Source organism: Coccinella septempunctata, chromosome 5, assembly GCF_907165205.1.
Source record: "Coccinella septempunctata chromosome 5, icCocSept1.1, whole genome shotgun sequence".
In the NCBI taxonomy this organism is placed as follows: Eukaryota; Metazoa; Arthropoda; class Insecta; order Coleoptera; family Coccinellidae; genus Coccinella; species Coccinella septempunctata.
Genome location: NC_058193.1, coordinates 29,714,778 through 29,736,162, shown reverse-complemented (window position 1 = coordinate 29,736,162; position 21,385 = coordinate 29,714,778). Strand labels below are relative to the sequence as shown.

General features: G+C 34.5%; 1 protein-coding gene across 2 annotated transcripts; it reads right to left on the bottom strand.

Moving 5' to 3' along the window:
* Positions 1-3,026: 3,026 nt before the first annotated feature.
* On the bottom strand, positions 3,027-21,385 carry LOC123314334. 2 transcript variants are annotated; one of them, XM_044899530.1, is made up of 7 exons: positions 21,243-21,385; positions 15,760-15,948; positions 12,006-12,176; positions 7,149-7,266; positions 6,935-7,098; positions 6,040-6,108; positions 3,027-3,132 (listed from the first exon to the last, which is right to left on the bottom strand). In XM_044899530.1, the coding sequence occupies exons 1-7, from the start codon at positions 21,292-21,294 to the stop codon at positions 3,098-3,100; spliced, it is 798 nt and encodes a 265-aa protein (XP_044755465.1). In that variant the 5' UTR covers positions 21,295-21,385; the 3' UTR covers positions 3,027-3,097. The 2 variants fall into 2 exon arrangements, with proteins under 2 accessions (XP_044755465.1, XP_044755466.1); XM_044899531.1 differs by having other exon boundaries at positions 6,040-6,104.

The following is a 21,385-nucleotide window of genomic DNA, read 5'->3' as shown; positions in this document are numbered from 1 at the left end:
GGTGATACAAGTGATCTCACATATAAGGTCTAACTTTACATTTTTCAAGTAGGTAACAGTATTATTATTTATCGTTGAATGGACGGAAAATAGTACGTTTCACCCTATTTTCATACAACGTTATCACCGCAAGTTGATTATAGGTATGTTACACGAAACAAGTATCCTCGTTTCACGGAGAAATTATTATGCAAAATCGGTTTGAAATTACGTTGTTGAGATATGAATTCTAGACGCTATAACAATATTTTTTAGTCTCGTCAGGTAAGGTTATTATAATCATCAATTCAAACATATTTTCCATTCCATTGTTTTATACATTTGCACTGACAATCAATAATAGTTTCTATTCATACTAAAAAGACAACACAAACACCCATACCAAGCTAGAACTCGAACCCAGTTACCCACATATCTGGAAGTGCTAGTCAGATACACTGACTGGCACTCTACTGAGCCAGCTACAAAATGTTACTTAAACTAGAATGAAGAGGTGTTTCTCTTTTTATTCCTTCCTTGCAGAACGATTAGATGAAGTATACTTCAGAAAAATCTGCTGGAGAGCGTTGCCGTACTGTCATAGGCTTTAATGAAATTATTTCTTTTATTTTGTTACTGTATAATTTGAACTATTTTTGTTAATGCTCTAGTATCAAGAAAAACGAATCTTTTCGAACTATCATCGGAATGCAACTGAAAAATAAATAACCAATTTAACGTATCTCAAACTGCGGCACAAATCTATGAAAAAAATTTCTGGGTATTAGGAAGTCAAAACAACATCATGAACATGGGCCAACGGGACATTTTTTTTTAAATACTTTCTTTCAACATCCTGCAGCACTGAAGAGAAAGTTGGAAAAAACAATTGGAGGCCAAGTATGGAGTAATATAAGCAAGACAGAATATTACGAAGCGAGGGACGTGGCTGTCTTAGGTCATGTAGCAATGGATCCGACCTTTAGTACTAGGAAATTCTCCGATATCTCTGGTGTTAGGATCCTCACAAAAGGTTACATGAAATTTTGAGATCTGTTATAGTCAGTAGAATGATATCAGATGAAAATAAGGCTTCAGACTGCTGTTATATGTAATGCTTCAGATTTACTTTTTTTCCTGGAGGGGTTAACAGCTTACATCATATGGATAGACTACAGACTTCACTCATTTTTGAAAGCTTAATGAATTTGACTGAACATCCGAAATCTCTTCAATTCTAGATTGTCATAGAATCTGATTTACTGATCATTTGCAAGGAAAATATTGTAAAAAATGAAGAAATAAAATATATTCTTGAAAACTATTGGGGGATGGTTCTCAAGAAACGAAAAATCATGATATCATGAGAGAAGCATCTGGTTCATATTTGTACGTATTTATTTAATTTTATTTTATTCATTATTCTTTTAATAATAAAACTGTAAATCAAAAAAAGTTTGTCAACACATGGTTCAACTATTAATTAGACTATTTGTTTTCTCATATATGTTTTTAACTCATTTTATCGTATTTTCCTATTGTTTTAAGTGTTTGGGTAATTTATCATACCAATAAATGGTTTCCCATTACATAAGGCATTTTTAAAGACTCTTTGAAATATAAAATATTATCCGGTTCAACCATTCATTCCAAAAATTCAAATTTTCCGGTCAAGCCAAATTAAGAAAAAGAATTAAAGAATTGTTGTTTTTTTGATGTGGGAAAATCCTATTAATATGAATGTATGAATGTATTCATACGTTCGTGAAGAGTTATCCCGGAAGAGAATTTTATGATTCTGGCCACTACTTGACAGATGTTGAACCTATAATTTCTGATGATAGCTTATCCCACTATCAATAACCATTTTTTCAACATATTAATTTGGATAAAATGTAGTTCGACGAAATCGGGACAAATAACTTCATCCCTTTCTTTTTAGCGATACCATGCAAAAAGCTCAATTTAAGTCATGGAATATTCAGCATCGGTCAGAAAAAATCCACTGATTTCCGAACCACGCAAAAATGTTCAAATTGTTCGAAATCTCTGCATCATTGAGAGACCACTGGGGAAGGAATTCATGCACAAAGGTCAAGTATGATGAAATAAAACAAATCCACTATGGTTTTATTGGTGTTAACAGCATATGACTCTGGAGTCTTTGAACCCTCATCGGGTCGAAGATGAAAGGGAGCCAACACAAAGGGGTGCCAATTAGGATAAATGACAAAATATTCCCGCAATTTAAATTCTTTTTGCAGGGTCCAGGCAACGCACACTCGTGGGGGATTCATTCAAATTAAGCCCTATTGGAGGAGGTAACGCGTCTCGTCAGTATATTACAGGGTTGCCACGAAGAGAGATTTCGGATACGAATGGGCTAACTCCACAGATATTGCTTCGATAGTGAGATTCGAAAATTATATTTAATTTTCTACATCGAATTAAAAAAACCATTTATCTAATGGTTAAAAATATTTAAAATAAAGAGAGAAAAAACAGAATGAGCTCAAGAGTCTTAATAAATTATTGTTGAGGGTCTGAGGATTCCATCCAATAACGATCCTTTCAGCTTCTAGTTTTGAGGATCGCAAATGGAGGAGTAAACGTAAAAAATATACCTACTGAATAATGATAACCTCAAAATATTTTTTAATTTATTTCTCTCTAATTAAATACTTCAGCACATCTAGTAATTAAAACAAAATTTACTCGATACATTGCGGCCTACTGGTTCTATTTTGAATCGCGAATGAAGGTATTTTTCGGAAAATTTCGAAATTATAACTCATTAAATTTGCAGACTTAATGCTAAGTGCGATTCATTTTTTCATTTAGAGGGTTTAGGAAATTAATTCATACTGATCCATTCAGACCTATTTTTATTCAAATCGCTTTCCAAGCTTTTAATAAAAATTTGACTTTTTCAAAAATATTAAATTGAAAATTCACTGGAGGTATTCGATCATCATAAGATTAGATGGATCCTATGGTTCATAAAATATTAGTGAATATTGTGGAAGGTATAATTAAAAACTCAAGGCTAAAAATTGTACACAATTTATTGAGTGACAATAATATATTATTTCGAATAATTTAATAAAAGGATATTTAGTTAGACAATACGATCTCCTGCGAAGACTGGGAACCCTGAAAAAAAACAGATTGGCATTAAAATAAACGAATTAACAGTTAGATTAGGTTAAGTTGAGTTAGGTTGGGTTAGGTTAGGTTCCTGAGAGAACAGATTGGCATTAAAATAAATGAATTTAAAGTTGGAAAAAAACTAAATCAATAAATAAGAATAACGTTCAGTAAATTATTGAAGTGAACAAATAATTGCTATTGATTTTTTTTTATTGTATCGAAGAAAAATTTCAACAAATTCTCAAGAATATTTTAGTTTATTCTGTAACTGCTCTCATATCAATAATTTTAAATATTCTTAATTGATAAAATTTCCACCTAATTTAAAATTTGAGGGTTTGCTTTGACCACTTGAAGCTGCAAAATAAGTAAATTATTATAGTTTACTGTTAGTCAAAAGTTCATCAAAATATTAATGCTATATTATTTCCGGAAAAACTATATTAATTATAATTTGAAATTTTGCAAATTCAGCACAAAGGCAAAATACTTCAACTTGGATAATTCTGAATTGCAATTGAAGGAAATAATTAATTATCCACGCATATGTCACAAACCTGAAATTACCAAGAAACCCAGAAAGGTTTTGATTTTTTTTCTATTTTTGCTGCACGTTTAAATGAAGAAAATTTCAAAACTTGCAATGCGTTCTACTTTTTCCAGTTCGCTTCTCTTGAAATCGGTTGGGTTAAGAGGTATACTGCCTTTTTGCCACCCCATGCTTTGCATGATATCGGTTGTTTTGGGGCCACAAATCATCTCCCGCATGTTTGCCGTATGTTTTTTAGGGATTTGGAAGGTGAAAATGGAAAATTTCCGATCATCTTGGGAATACGGAAGTTTCTCCGAAATTTACATCATTTCTCACATCAGAAAAGTATTTTTCGTAGAGAGAATACGATGTTTACCAATGTTTCCGAATCTCACACTCCTCATCTAAGTTGCAAGAAATTGGGATTATCCGGAAAACCTTGAGTACATATCAATTTCACTCTCTCCCAAGAGGGTAAGTATCCAACAAATCCATATGGGTTCTTTGGGCCCATTACGTTTAGAGACAGTTTAATACTTTGGAAACTCAGCCTTGCTACTTTCACTTTGATAATGATAACGTAAATAGAAAAGGAAAATGCACGGCGCTTTTCAGGAGCTCATGTAGCAAAGGCGTTCGCGAATTATTTAATGTGAGCCAACTTTTAATGAAGAAGTTTCTAGTTGGGGACTTGTTTGAGTACCCGCTTTTTCGAGCTCGCTCTATGAATTTCTCAGTGAAGATGAATAACTCTTATTTTGAATTTTCGTTCGTGGGTCTTCGTGGAAAACTCATTTGTACAAATCGAAAGAAAAATACCTCGAAGCAGATATACAAAGCCACTCAAAAGCAAAATAATTAAATTTTAAATCATAATTTTTCTGTAAACGATTACATGGTAAAATAATAAGGTTTATTCGAATTTCTACTGGAGTAATAATATTCTTCAGTTTATGATGAATAATAAACTGCTCAGTAGTGTACTCTGGGAGCAAAGGGGCTTTCGGCATATACAGGGTGTTCCTAAATTTGAGGTACAAACAAAAAGCAGAGATTGCTTGGGTAATTTTGAGAAAAAAAGTCCAATAAACATGGGACCGCAAACGATTTGTTTTCGAGATACACTGTTGAAAAACAGATACAAATACAGAGTTGAAAAAAAGTTTTTCTCTTATAGTATCTTTACTTCACAAGATATTCAACAGAAATTTGGCATAAATACTATAATTGGTAGTTCACATCATGTGTCATGCCAATTTCGATAGCAAATCTACAGGGTGATATTTTTTCTGGAACACTGACCCATGTTTTCCTCCAGACCTATTTTTGGTGAGCCAGTGTTAATTTGAAAAACGTAAAAAGAAGCTTTGTTGTTGTACTAAACTTTATGGCCTCTTGTAGTTTTGTCGTATATATATAAAAAAGTTTGAGTTGCAAAATGGCGTTTACGCTAGTTACAAATTCTACACATAGGGTCAGCCAGATTAATCAGATTTTTGGTGTCCCATGAATCACTGACTGATACATCGAAGAAGAATGTGAATGAAGAATATGCACCTAACAAACATATTCAAAAGGCGCTTCGAAAAACACTTGAATGTAAAAAATTTGTTTCTTCACGATTTTTTATGCATACTTCAAAAACCTTACTTCAATATAATCAATATTGGACGAAAAATTCAGAGTTCAAACTCTGATAAAATTTCGTGTCGATGTTTATTTTTTATTTGAATTTTATTTTTGTTATTGAAAAACATGAAGTTTGGTAACTTTTCTGACCTACTGAATATTAAAAGCACCTAAATTGATGACATGGTATTTTTCCATATTGAAAATATTTTGGGTGATCGCTGAGACAATTTACGAACATTTGGAATAAATAATTTGAAGTTATTCTCAATGAACTGTGAATAATTCATTCATTGTACTTTTCGAAAGATAACTAGATCTAAAAAATTAAATAGGTATCTACATGTTTTCACACATATTTTGAGTACTTTTCATAGTTTTCATGCAAAATTATATGAATATATCTATTTTTTATATCTACCATTCAGTTGGAATATAATTCGGTCTCTAAAAGTGTCAAAAAAAAATTTTTTTAACTCTTTTTTTAGACTAAACATGTCATCATAATGATGATGAATTTTTTTATCTTTCTGGAATAGTGGAAGTAGGGATATAATTTTGCAAATAATGAATATTTTAAGTTAAATTCACAAACATTTGTTTTGATCGATTGCATTATACAATGGTTACAACCTAGTTTTTTGCATTTACTCATATCAAATTATGACATATTTGTACGCAATTTAGATCGACCGTGGTAAAATACTTGTGCTACTTCATAGCCCTTGATAGATTAAATGGATACTCACATATCATAGATGAAATAACAGCCAGAGCTATGTAACCGACGATGACCCTGGGCTGGAAGCACGAACTGGCTGAAAAAAAAATTGGAAATTGGATTAGGAGGGAACGCAATCAATTCGATAACGATCGATTGATTTTATTGCAGTCCGATGCTCCAGCCTAATTTCTAATTCCCTTGATTGCCGGAATTTTTTCGAGGCTTGTTAACTCATCGCCACGTTTTGATTGGACGGTGGTAAAAAAAAATTACCTGGAAATCTCGTATGGTTTCGGGGAGCCTATAAACATAACATTCACCGATTGAAATGTGTTTCTGTAAAATTGATTTACAAGCTTTGATTCCGTTTGCATGTAGGACCCCTTTTGAAATTAGAACTAGAAGTGTAAATATTTATGGATGCAAGGTGATCCACCTTTAGTAAAGAAGATGTGTGTTCCTCCTATTTTCTTAATGAGACACATCGGAAACTGTATTAGTTGAGAAGTAGCAGGCCAGGAGATCCATTTACTGGGTAAAGAGTATTTGCTGGACACGCTCCTGTTACTCGCCTTTTGTTTGGCAAATTTGGCGGCTCTGAGTAAGCAGCGGTTCGCTCACAGATAGCATTTTCCAACCATTTCCATTTTTGCCATGAATTGAATCGTTGTGGAGATGTGGTTTATGCTCAGGATAGTTATGATGAAAATATTTTTCACAAAAACTAGAGCATATTCGAAGAAGTGAGTATTCATGAATATACAACTAACAAATTAAAAATAAATTGAAATAGACAGAGATATTATTGAAAATGAGAAGGAATCTTTAAGCAATGGACAAAGTATAGTATTCTACCCCATATTATGTCTACTATTCACTTGAATGATTCACCAAACGAGACCAAGAAACAGTTTTCTCACCTGGGTAATAAACGGCTTCTTTTCTGAGAGTGTAGTTGGCCTGAGGAATGTGCAACTCGCAGGTGAACTCTTCAGCAGCAGTCAACAGAGGCACATCCGTAGCTATCTTGACGTTGTAGAGACCGGCTCTTTTGTTGATTGACAGTTCAAAATTTTCTACTTCGCTGAAAAAACATCGTTAGCAAACCAATTTTTTCGTAAACTCTGTAAGTACCTGTTATTTGCGTGTAGGCTCATGCTGGGTTGTGGAAAGACTCCTTCAGTTGAGCATATAACTTTTGTTAGGCCGTTTCCTTTATACTCTTGTTTCAATTCCAAATTCTTTCCTGGTGCTATCGAGACATAAAAAAGAATTATGAAAAATATTTGTTTCGGAATATTCTACATTTGAGATTACATTTGATTAAGATCTGGAAAGACTGCACTATAGATAGTTTTATAACTATACTGAACGTATTCAGAGCTCTCTGAATCACAGAAAGATGAGATATTGAAAACTGGTGAAGAGATGGAAAATATTGAAGAAACAGTAATTTATTAAAAATAAGCCACAGATGGAGAATACCAAAGATTCATTAATCATGAAGCAATAACTCATGCAGATAATGAAAAAGTAAAAAGTAAAATGAAAAGCCATCACATTTCTTGAGGTTGAATTAAAATGAGGCCTCATTTAGTCCAGCCCTGCCTGTTTTTATTTCTTTTATTCTGAAGTATTCAGGTGAATAACATGAAAACAAAAATTTAATTTTCAGTTGAATAGATAAATAATTTCAGTTGAAGAAGAACGATATCCTCATTTAATATAGTGAGACACCATGTATTTCATTTTTCTCAAGCTCACTTTGTAATTTTTTTCAATGAAACTGCATGAAACTTTATATACTCCATTCACTTTTATTTTAGCACTCGGTTGGCCACGGAAATTTGACACATTTTACTTTGTATAGTACGAAAATGTGGGGTTTTGAATCTTGTCAAAACATTTTTTGGTTTTAAATCAACGCTATATGTTGTCCGTTCTACGTAAAAGTTTCTGTTATCACGTATTTTATCACAATATCGAATCTCTTCAGAAAATATGTGACGAATAAAATAAATGAAAATAGAAACACCTCTTCAATGTATACTTCATTCACTTTTATTTTGGCACTCGGTTGACCATGGAAATTTGACACATTTCACTCAGTATAGTACGAAAATGTGGGGTTATGACGCTTTTCAAAACATTTTTGGGTTTTGAATTAACGCTATGCTGCCCGTTCTACGTAAAAGTTTCTGTTATTACCCTTCTTTATCTCTGGTTATTACGTATTTTATCACAATGTTGAATCTCTTCGGAAAATATGTGACGAACATAATTGAATTTAATACAAACTGATTGAACGTATACCAAATCCATATAATATCATAATATGCACTAGCTTGAGGAGAGTTAATGTTCGTTATCTTCTTTGGCTGAAGTTTGAATATGTTACATCAGTTGTAGATTTCAAAAATATTAATCCGAAGATAAAATGCATATGTTGCAGTGGTTGGAAATGGGTATCTCCCGAATGAATTAACAGATAATTACAAGAATGTTAAATTCTTCAACAAAAATCATCTTGCATCGATAGGAGTAAAAGGAATTGAAGGAAATTTCAATGAAGATGAACTTCACATTTGAACAAAAATTTCACCTGAATAAACAATTAACAGTATTTGTGGCTGTTCATCTTAATACATTGATATAATAATAATAATTGGGTATTTATTTGTACCTTAAGACATTTACAATGTATAGGACAAGTCAAATGAAAAAGAGAAGAATCAAAAACATTCATCGAAAATCTTGTAGTAAACTTTTCGCATTAATTCACGCAAATATAGAATTCTCAAATGCCACCACTTTTTTGGGTCTCCCAATGAAAGGAAATTCTTTGTCATCCTCTTCATTCACAATCTTTCTGATTGTGGAAATATTCAGCCTAAATATAAGTCGTTTAGATTCACATGAAACATTATATGAATTCTTTTACATTGAATATTTTCGCTACCCTCTGACGTATTGTGGATTTTAGAATATCGGGGTATAACTATTTGAATGAGCGGACCTGAATTCTGAATAGCACTTCCTGAAACCCTGTCTCTTTTTTCAATCACTTTCGGCATTTTCGTAATAAAAATTGATATTAGTTTTGGCAACGGCGTTATAACACGACATTTCATGAGTGCCAACCTTACTCCGTTCTAGTTACAAAAACTTGAGAAAATTATTTCATGGCCAACCGACTGCTAAAATAAATTTGAATGGAGTATATGTAGATATTATTCAACGAAAACATTTGCTTGTAGCTGAAAGCTTATGTATTTTGCGATAGCGATGCAATATGTTGAACGAAGAATAAGAATAAAAAAAGAATAAATAAAGAATCATGTTTTACCGACGCCGACGTGTAATTAAAAAGGGGTTAAGAGACCTCTCAGGAACAATTTGTATTCCGGTGTGTAATCAACGTAGTCCTGCACCTTGTTGAAGTTCCCAAATCGCCCTCAAGCAACGATTAAAGAGAAGAGCTCAACGAGAACTTCAACTTACATCGAATTTTTCGATGGTATGAGATTTCCCAATTATAACTTTTTGACACTTTCCCCGGCGAAAATTAGGCAGAAATGTGAGGGAGAACGTTCTTTTCTTGCCCGGTAAATCGACAGGGTCTGTACTTTTAATGTATTTTTCTTCCATTCTGGGTCCTCGTGGCCGTCTGGGCATTATGAAAGGCAGGTATTGAAAGTTCTGAATTTAAGTTTAACATTCAGAAGGCGGGTTGAAAAGAGCTCCATTCTGAAGCGATTCACTTTTTTAGCGGCGAACGCTGTGCGGAAATCGTAGAACCGCACTCTGGAGCACCTAAATAATTCATTTGTTGCGAAAATTCAGCGGGGGAACTTTCTGTAAGGCAACCCTTCCGAACAACGAATTACTGATGAAGAAGCACGACAAGTTCATATCTATGACGTCTACTGATTGTTCACTGTCTCGATCGAATAATCTGGTGAAAGATGAAGTGGAGAAATAGATTGAATACGAAATAACAATGCATGCCCATGGTCTCGTGTCTTTGAGTATAAAGTATACTCAGAAAGGGTAAGAAAGATATTTTTTCTCACAAAGTTTTTTAGATGAAAATTTTCTTTCGAAAAAACATGGCTGAAAAGCCCAATTTATATACAGAGTCTTTTATTTCTACAAGTTTTTTTGACAACCTAAACGTTTAAGGGAAAAACATAAATGTATTGCAAGCTCATGTTAATTAGCATCTTATGAAAAACAGCCAACCCAACCATTATAATTCTACTACGCTAAGACTTTTACAACCAAAACACTAGGGAACAAACAATGTCTTTAGCTTAATATACAGGGTGAGTCTCACACTCATTATGACCATTACGTACCATAAAAATACCAAAAATTCAAAGAATTGAGACTAAGTTGGACGCTATCTAATGAATCTTTGAACGTTTTGAAAAATTAAAGTATTCCTCATATTTTCTCGTATAATGCGCCGTTTTCGAGTAATTTGATGTTCAAAAATAAAAAATATCTGTGATATTCGAAAAATAGGGTAAGTTGGCTGAATGCAACTCTGTTTAAACGATCCATAGATGTGTAGTATCATATACAGGGTGTCTATAAACAAATGCGAAGAACTTAGGAAGATGATTCCTCGATGAATATAAATAGGGGTAGTTCCTATATATTTTTTTCGAAATCGACTTCCCTTCCAAGATACAGAGCCTTTGGAAGGCGATGACGACTTGACAGTTCTTAATTTTTTTACGGGTTCTATAAAACACTGAGTCATAAAACTATACATAATATGAAGCACTAAGTAGATGTTACATAATTTTTTTCAGATTTCATAACTTTATTATTAGGGGTTGAAAATAACAACCCCTTATGATTTTCCTTCAAAAATTGTTTTCGTGGGATAGATTTTCGAAAAATAAAATTCTCTTATGGTTTCCCATTCAATTCTGGAGGAAAAATTCTCTTGCAAAATATGGATACAGTCGATACTTTTCTCGGAATGAATAAAAAGTTACAAGCAGTATACGAAGGTCTATGAGGCAGAGTTGATGCATGTATTTTAGCGGGATGTAGTCATTCTATGGAACACTTATACGATGAAATACACAGAAAAGTGATCAGAACTGCATGTAAGTTTTTATTTATTCATAGAAAAGTATCGACTGTATCGAAATTGTGCAAGAGACTTTTTTTCTCCAGAATTGAATGGGAAACCTTAAGAGAATTTTATTTTTCGAAAATCTATCCCACGAAAACAATTTTTGAAGGAAAATCATAAGGGGTTGTTATTTTCAACCCCTAATAATGAAGTTATTAGGTCTAAAAAAATTGTGTGAGTAACATCTGCTTAGTGCTTCACATTATGTATGGTTTTATGAATCAGTGTTTTTTTGAACCCGTAAAAAATATTAAAAACTGTCAATTCGTCATCGCCTTCCAAAGGCTGTATCTTGAAAGGGAGGTCGATTTCGAAAAAAAATTATAGGAACAACCCCTGCTTATTTCCATCAAGGAATCATCTCCCTAAGTCCTTGGCATTTATTTACAGACAGCTTGTTATTCTCCAGGGGTGGCATAGCTCATTATGAAAATTTAAAATGGCTATATCTTTTTACCAGGGCCAAATCGGAAAAAATGGTATGGGAAAAAAGTGTTCCTTTTGACCTCAAGAATCTACTATTGAAATATTTGTACGAGTCAAAGGCTCCCCTTCATATTATAATTATATTAACATAATACAATGGTAGGTATGTCTGTTGTTTATTAATTTTCATTATAAGTACATTATCCGCTTTCATTGCATAATCCCATTATTAATATCGAATGGATATCGGAGATACCAACCGATAAAGCGAGTTCATAGAACGTTGCCACGACCATAAATAAATCAATTCTAGCGTTGTTTCGAATCTCAGTGTTTCCAACCGGCGGAATCGAAAAATGGACTCGGTTGGGCCGTATATCTACTTTACGAGGTTGGGTTCATTAATTACTCACCAAACACCAGCATTCTTTTCGTCTGTCTGTCCTCGCTGATGAAACTGGATACGAGGCACGTATAATCCCCGGAGAGATCAGGTCCAGGTTGGATTATGTGCAGAGCGCGATATACGCTGTTGGTGTCCGTGCTGGCCGAATAATTTAGGTTCACTCTATCTCTCAGGATTCCTGCAAGAAAAAGGAGAATCGGTCAGTTGTATCGGCTTCTGAATTATAGCGAATAGGTATAGAGGAAATGAACGCTGTGCTGCTATGTGCTGCTATGATTGAATTATTTTGATTCTTTTTTGTATTCATTGTGTCCTAGGGTTTTTGATCAAGTAAAAAGTAAAGCTCATATAAGGTACTCAGGAACAATAGAAGAGTGACAGACGAAGGACTAATTCCTTCAACCTTTGCGGTGATGTCCCATACAGGGTGGTCCAGATCGTAACCGAGAAATTTCAACCACGTATTCTACATAAAAAATAAGCCCTAGTTTGTCATATAAACATATGTCGAGGAATGTTTCCTCTCCGAGATACGGGGTTTTGAAATTATAGAAAAAAAAAATTTCTATCAATAACTTTCACACTGCTTGAAATATTTTTATGAAATATGAGACATAGGTTTTGAGCATCAAGGAGCACGTTTTGCATAATATAATTTATTTTCTATTCTACCAGTGCCGTCCGTACTGCAACGAGACTGAATATTTTCAGATAAAAAAATGATACGCCACTGGTTTTTCCAACAATCAAAATTACTGTTTAAATCTTCTTTAATTTGGAGCAAATTCGGTCTCTTGACTTTTTGCTGTATGAGGCACCGTTTCCGGTTAAAAAAATAAAACACATTCTCATGCATGAAGAAATCGCAAAAATTTGATATGGTAGGTACATAATAATAATAATAAGATTATTTATGAACGAAACGTGTAACTAAAAAAAATAAGCATTAACAACTACACTCAAAACGAAGTTAAAGGATATGTTCGAAGTATGAACCATTCATCTAATCTTAGAAAATTGCTACAAAACCGTAGTAAGCTTTTTATTGCTATATCAAATTTTGGCGATTTCTTCATGCATGAGAATGTGTTTTATTTTTTTAACCGGAAACGGTGCGTCGTTCAGCGAAAAGTCAAGAGACCGAATTGGCTCCAAATGAAATAAGGATTTGAATAGTAATTTTTATTGTCGGAAAAACCAGTGGCGTATCATTTTTTTATCTAAAAATAATCAGTCTCGCTGCAGTACGGACGCCACTGGTAGAAAGGAAAAGAAATGATATTATGCAAAAAGTGCTCCTTGAAGCTCAAAACCTATGTCTCAAATTTCATAAAAATATTTCATTCAGTGTGAAAGTTATTAATAAAAAACATTTTTTTTTCTATAATTTTAACACCCCGTATCTCGGAGAGAAAACATTTCTCGACATATGTTTATATGACAAACTAGGGCTTATTTTCGATGTAGAATACGAGGTTAAAATTTCTTGGTTACGATCTGGACCACCCTGTATAGGGTGAGCCTTTGACTCGTACAAATTTTTTAACAGTAGATTCTTGAGGTCAAAAGAACTTCTTTTTTCCTATACCATTTTTTCCGATTCGGCCCTGATAAAAAGATATAGCCAATTTAAATTTTCATAATGAGCTGTGCCACCCATAGAAAAACAAAATTACCTTCTCAGAATAACTAGCTAAATCTGTGAAACTACACATCTTTTAAATTGTTGTATTCAGCCAAAGTAACCAATTTTTCAAATTTCACAGATACTTTTTAATTTTTGAACATCGAATTACTCGAAAACGGCGCATTATACGTGAAACTATGAAGAATACTTTTATTTTAAAAAACGTTCGAATATTCATTAGATAGATAGTTTCAAAAGAGTTGGATTCTTTGAATTTTTGGTATTTTTATGGCACGTAATGATCATAATGAGAAAACTGGGAGACGTGGGTGTTATATTGTGTTCGAAAAAGATTCATTAAATAAGTGAAACACTTTATTCCGAAAATCATTTCATTCGATAGAACCGTTTTGTAAGATAGAACATTTTTTCATGATTTTTCAACAGCCTGTATCTAACAAACCGAGCCGATTCGGAAGAAATGGTTAAGGAAAGAAGTATTTCTTTTGACACCAAAAATCTACTGTTGAAATATTTGTGCGAGTCAAAGACTCGTTATTCTGAAGGTAATTTTGTTTTTCCACAGGTTTTTCAGCTCATTATGAAAACTTAAAATGGCTATATCTCTTTATCAGGGCCGAATCGAAGAAAATGGTATAGGAAAAAAGAGTTTCTTTTGACTACACCAATCTACTTTTCAAATATTTGTAGGAGTCAAAGACTCACCCTGTATATCTATAAAGAAACTAATACGGGTGGGTATTGGCGTAACTCACGTAGGGTTATACCTTCCAGAAAACACAATAGATTCATTGCATCTTTCTTTACAGAACTGTTTTAGTATGAACCAGCTCTGAAAATTTTTTTTTTAAGACTTTTGAATTGCAGGACATTATGATTATACTCCAATTTAAAATCTATTCTGTTCCATTATTGCTGTATGGCCTTTCAATTATGGGACGCCCAGCAAATAAATTTCCGTATCAATTGGGTCAAAGATCCCAGGACCACGATAGACGAAGACACTAAACGTCTATTTACTGTATCGCAGTCGACGTCATAATGTCTGTGTAGCCCATTAAGTCACACAGTTCAATGATCCTGATGCGATAACGACGGGGCCTTATTGAGAATCTTCCACTATTCATTCCGATGTCAAGCCAGACCTCCCCATCGTCCCATTTCCGTAATGATTTTCTATTTGTACCTACGGATCCAGAACAGAGATCCTAATTACCAAGTTTTCCATTGTCCCGACGGTGTCGAAGGATTAAATAAACCTGAGCTTACGGTAAACGCTTTCACCGTATTAGAAAGGCTAATGAACACATCGCAAATTCACTACTTCACACCAGCTACTGGCTAGGAACTTCGATTTGGTACTTTAATAAAAGATTATGCGCAGCCTTAATTAACAGCCCAAGCGGGAGCGGAAAATGTTCTGGGTGAATTTGAAAAGTTCACGCACAATGACTAACCCCATTTTACAAGATCAGAGGTGAGATGATACGCCCTCAGACATAATGATACATATTAGAAATGTTTCCTCTTGAAGAACAACTCTGTACATCTTTATCGGTATACAATTTTTCTCAGTTCAAAAATTAAGTTGATAATTTACCAACAGGACATCACAGACATCAAGGTCTGAGATTGCTGAGAGAGACTCCAAAGTAGAACCAGCTTCAAGTTGTATCACGTCCAAAATTATTAAATCTGACCTGGCAGCATACGCGTGCGTTATATCATAATGTGTGTAGTGTAATCACTGTAGTCAGATTATTTTTCTGTGATGTCACCTAAATATACCATCAAGCCTCTTAGCTCTCTTGTCTAAACTGATCTGTCACCTGTCCATAATGATTCGCGTTTTGGTGAATGACCAACTGCGATTCCAAGAACCTCGTGAGCTTCAATCAATCGAATACGCAGTTGTGCAGTTTATCCAACAAACCTCATCTGCCAATTTGAAGCATGCGCATTTTTTTATTTAAAAATTCTTAGCATATCAGCTCTCCACAAGTATAACATTGGATTTCTCAGCGATTCATTTGAAAAATATTGTTTAAATCGACCAAATCTGGTTTCAAAATTAGAAAACCGAACTCAAAATTCAAACATTGTCAGTACTCACCTAAAGTGTTTGGTCTTTTGCTGGGTATCCACTGATACACCAATTTTTCGTTTAGATACCATTTCAAAACGAATCCTTCATCTTCATTCACGCTATAATCACAATCTAAGACTGTAGGCTGTCCTAGATGCACCAGCTCAGGTACTATTAGACGGTTTATTTTAACAGAGAAAGCTAGCTTGGAAGTTACTGAAACAAAAAGGAGAAAATTATGCAAGGAAAACATTGAATAGGATGAATTGATTCAAGAAGCCCATTCATAAGGATTGTTGAAATTCTTCTGCCAGCTAAGTTGGCACCACTATACTTTTATGGAATGTGGGATAGAGAATCTCTCTTGAATTTTCAATTATAAATTATAAATAAAAGCCCAAAATATTATACAGAATAAGGAAATTCGAAATGGCTAGATTAAAAAGAGGTCCAGATCAAGTATTTGCTTCGCATGGTGGCATTTTTCGTAAGCATGTGTGATTGTGTAAATAGATTATTTCCGAAGAAGCCTATATATCAGTTCATAGATTTCCGGTACTCTTTGACACGAAAGTAGGACTGGATAATTATTCTCAATTTTCGAATACTCAATGTTAACTCGTATTTAATTCAATTATTTCTTTCTTCAAGGTATAGCTATAAATCTCTGTTTCGTTCCATTTAGTTCAATCAACGTGTTTCCGTGTTTCATTGAACATAATTCGTCCAATGTCAACAATGCTATTTGAACCTGATAATTTCTAAAAGTTATGTTTGGGTGAAACAAAATTGTGTTTTTACTGCTTTGATATTGTTAGGAGTTTTCTGTAAATTCTTGAGGTTAAAAGAACACTTTTTCTTTTACCATTTTTCCGAATCGTTTTGAAAGAATCCGGCTGTTGAAAAACCAAAAAAAAAATTATATTTTTAATTCAAGCTCACACACGGTTTTATCGAATGAAATGATTTTCGGAATACAGTTTTTCATTTATTCGATTAATCTTCTTGGAACATAAGATATCACCCACGTCTTCCAGTTTTCTCATTATGACCATTACGAAGAAACCAACTCTCGAAACTGAGTTGAATGCTATCTAATAAATGTTTGAATGTTTTGTAAAATAAAAGTATTCTTCATATTTTCTCGTATAATGCGCCGTTTTAGAGTAATTCGTAGTCAAAAATTAAAAAGTATCAGTGATATTTGAAAAATTGGGTACTTTGGCTTAATACAACTCTGATCCACAGATGTGCAGTGTCAGAGATTTAGCTAGTTATTCTGAAGGTTATGTTGTTTCTCCAAAGGTGGCAGATCTCATTGTGAAAACTATATCCTTTTATGAGGGCTGAATCAGAAAAAATAGTAAAGGAAAAAAGTGTTTTTTTTTACCTCAAGAATCTACTCTTAAAATATTTGTACGAGTCAAAGACTGGCCCTGTATAATATTATTTTCAAAAATCATTCACTCTTTGACCCCAAAAATGGGAGAAATTTATACGTAACGACCATTTCATATCTCCGACAAGTAATGAGTATATTGCATCGTAGAGTATTGAACAGGATAATGTTACCAAAGACTGCAATGTAAACATGTATTCCTCCTTTGATATGTCTATGGATGAATCGGGGACTATTGGCCAGGGTTATGTTACCGAAAGTCCCTGATGTAAACAAAAGTTCCCCTTTGATATTCCAATGGTTCAATCGATTCTCTCCGATATAACCTAATAATCCGAAAATGTCGAGTTGTTCCCGATCCGAAAAATGCTGCTCCCTGTCAGAAACGAAACGAGCAATGGGTTCGCTGGACCGTGCAGCAGCCCGCTCCTCCATCATCGCCCAAGTTCATAACTTTTCTTTCAGACAACAGGGCAACGTATTGAATATTCATTTCATTTCCGCAGCTAATCTATTCATTTTTAATATTTGATTTCGTTCGGATGCGGATCTCTTGCTGGCGAACTTTCGGATTTTAATTTCAATTTTCATCCTGCAGCAAATCTGCCGAACGATCGAACAACTTCTCGAATATTTTCATTGAACCGTGGTCGAGTTTGAGAGGGTCTATTCATTCAGTGATTTTGTATTTTAAATGAATGACCGGTCTTTTTTAGGGGTGAACAATTTCGAATTGAAATAACAATCAAGCTATCTTGACCATAGACTTGCAGATTGTAGAGTTAGTGGCTCTCTATGAGATCTATTTGGGCTCAAAATAGAACCACTCTGCAACACAAGCTTAGGATCTTGTGTGTTTGAACATACTTCTGCTGCTGTCATATCAATTCAACTTCTGTCAGTCCTTCATGTGCAAAAATTTTGCGTTTGAAGATGGAACTGTTTGTGGATTTGTTGACTGAATTACATCATCTACAGTAAAAAGTCTTCTTGGCCATTGTTACAGGTGGTTTCTTCATTCTTAAAGAGGCACATATGTTCATTACAAACTGACAGCCAGGCTACAATGAAAGTAGTTATCGAGGTTTTTTCCTGACCTGGAAATAATGTAATTTCATAAAAGTTATTGATTGATCAGAGGCAACAGTCCAGCTATCCAGCAGTGGGGTTGTGCATTCAGATAATTCTCTTTAGAATCTCACTCGAGCAAAAAGATTCGTGAAAATTCTGTCGACTTACACACCAAGACGCATCAGCAGCTTGTAACGTGGTTTCCTTATCTCGAGCGCCAGCTATTCTTTTCACTAGGAAGAATAGCAAACCTACCAGAGTAGCTGCTAGTCGGAGACAGAGTTCGCTGTTATCTAGGGTGGTAGCGATAACGAAGTAGTCGAAATCAAATTATGTACCAGTTTATTCACACCTTCGGAAACTGATTATATATACAACGGAAATATGTGTAGGTATGAAATATGAGCGAATCGATCAGCAAACATACATTCGGGAAATTAGATCCGATCACGAGCAGTTTGTAAAGTTTATACCGGGTACAGTGAAAAATCAAAGGTTGTACAATAAAATGCGCCAACCAGAACTGACGAAATGGATACTAAGTATGACCTCGCGAAGTGAAATGACTTGCTATACGGTATCGGGATGTAATTAATTGTATTTCTCCAGAAATTAAAGAAACACAACCAGGGCGGATCTACTCGAGACTTTTATTCGCTACCCCAAGGGCTACGCTCCATGAATGATAGCGAATAAAAGGTCTATTTTGAGCGCAACTACGGGATTTCACTGACGACGAGCGGTATCTCTTATTCTCTACTCCAAGGGCTTACGCACCATGACTGATAGAAAAGAAGAGATTTCTATTTCAACACTTATGACTTTCTCTTCACTACCCCAAGGGCTTACGCACCATGTCTGATAGCGAAGGGAAAAGTCAGACTCGCGAAACAGGGTAAAGTACGGCAAAAGATAACAGAAAGCGATACAGTACAGCAGTGTCAAGGAAGTAACCGGTGTAGGTCTAATGAAGAAACTGAACGGTAAAGACGGGGACCTTCCTCCTTTATTTCAGGCACTCGCGGAAAACAAACGAAAACTAAAAATTAATTTCTAAGAGCACTAACTTCGTAATACAAAATTTATTCTAAATTCGCTGAACGGCTTGTCGTGCACACAATTAAAGTCGAATCGCAGAGAAAAGAGAGAACAGAGCGTAAAAGTGACAAAAGAGACTAAAGAGTAAAAGAGTAAAAGAGGCCGTCGCTGGGAAAAATCTGCTTTTATAGGCAAATCCCCCCACACGTTAAAAATCTGAAAATTCCAGAATGTGATAAGAGTGAAAAACGTCGTCAGCTCCGGTTTATCGCATATCAACATCAAGGCGGAAATGTGAAATGAAAGGAATGCACTAAAATGAACTCCAATTTCCTCAGAAAACTGGATTTCATTACAAGCTGCATTCCAAACAGCTGAGTTTCGGTTCACTGCAGTTACTGCAGTACAAATACCATATGTCCTGCATATAGTCTTGTCAGCAGATAAAATTTGAAAACTCTCTGGATAGGAGAAGAAAGCAGCCAAAGTGGAAGTCCCCAAAACTGGCAGCACCAAGAAGCTCACATCTGATCTACCCAATTCCAAATACTCCAGATGTTACATCTAAAGCTACGTCCAGACTAATGGTTGTATTCTGCTTTTCATCTGTAAGTTACAAATCTGTAGCGTACGATCGATCTGTCTGTGTCCGGTTGACAGATTCGTAAATAATGCAATTCTGGAAATGTTCCTGTAACTATCTTCTTCACAGTGTTAGTTTTGAACTACTTATCGTGAATAGATAAGGATTCATGTAAGCCATAGATCACTAAAACGGTCCAGAAATGCATAATTATCCTGAAAGCTTATGAAAAGTTACAGATTGGCTTACAGATGAAAGCAGAATAGCACCGTTAATCTCGAACGCTAACTCTATCGAATGTGCTAATTAGCATTGGGGTTCTAATAGCCGTATCAAACGTTTCATCATCGTAGAGCTCATAATATGATACAAATTCTGAAAGAGCAACTCTTCCTACTTGAAATGAATCTCGAAATTTCATTGGCCTGGGTTCAACCGTTCGATATTGACGAATTTTTAAGCGACCCCATCTTTTTGTGAAATTTTCGAAGGTCAACATTCGACACGGTATCTCCCAGAAAAATCATCCGAGATTTAAATGTAATACTTATCTGAAAGAGCAACTCTTCTTGTAATAAATCTCGAAATTTCATCTACCTCGGTCTAACCTTTTAGTCTTGACGGATTTTTAACTGACCCTATCTTTTTTCATCATTAAACGGAGATTAAATTCTTGAAACTTCTTAATTTCATAGAACATGCTATATAATAAACGCAGTTAAAGCATTTAGTATTTGTAATGAAATGGTGCTAGTCTCGACCGAACGCAGGCTAAAGTAGTATAGAACCGTTGTAAAACGTTCGGATGGATATGGCAATGCCCCCCACACGACATCCAAGGTATCGAATCTATATTCACATGTGTGTTTGTTGGCTGAATTCAAGCCATTCTGCTCCAATCTCAATTCTATTCAACCTAATATTTCAATGGACAATGAATGATTGTTATCCTGTCAACTACTTATTTTCAGAAGCGCAAAATAAGTCAAGCCGTTTCTTCTCGAAAGAAAAGAAGCTGTTATTTGTCTTTGACCTGATAATATATCAGCAAAAATGTTTGCGTTCTCCTCTATATACTATAATTAGTAATTAGAATTAAAACAATAGTATATTTCGACATTAAACCAAATTGGTATCATAAGAATTAATCTAGTAGCTTCCACCTGCTTTATGACTAATTGTGGAATTAAATCCTTGAAAAAAATTCGATTCAACCTTGAAGAATAACCACTATCAACAGCAATAAAATATCAGGAAAAAGTTCACTTGAATTAACTTTTCATGTTCTGAAAATTATGCATGTTTCGAGCATTGTAATAACGACACTTCTCTACTACAACTTCCAAACTCTGAGTTGGAAACCACTTTAGGAGTCTATTGTAAATTATAACATCTCGATAAAAGGAATGAGGTACTTACGAAGTATTAGGCACAATACAGTGAGACATAGTAGATAATTCTTCATTTCCATACAAACAGTCAAAACTGATCATATTCACACCACAACCAGGGGCAACGATGCAAGACTTCCATACCGTCTGTAGATTTTGTTCACCAGTATC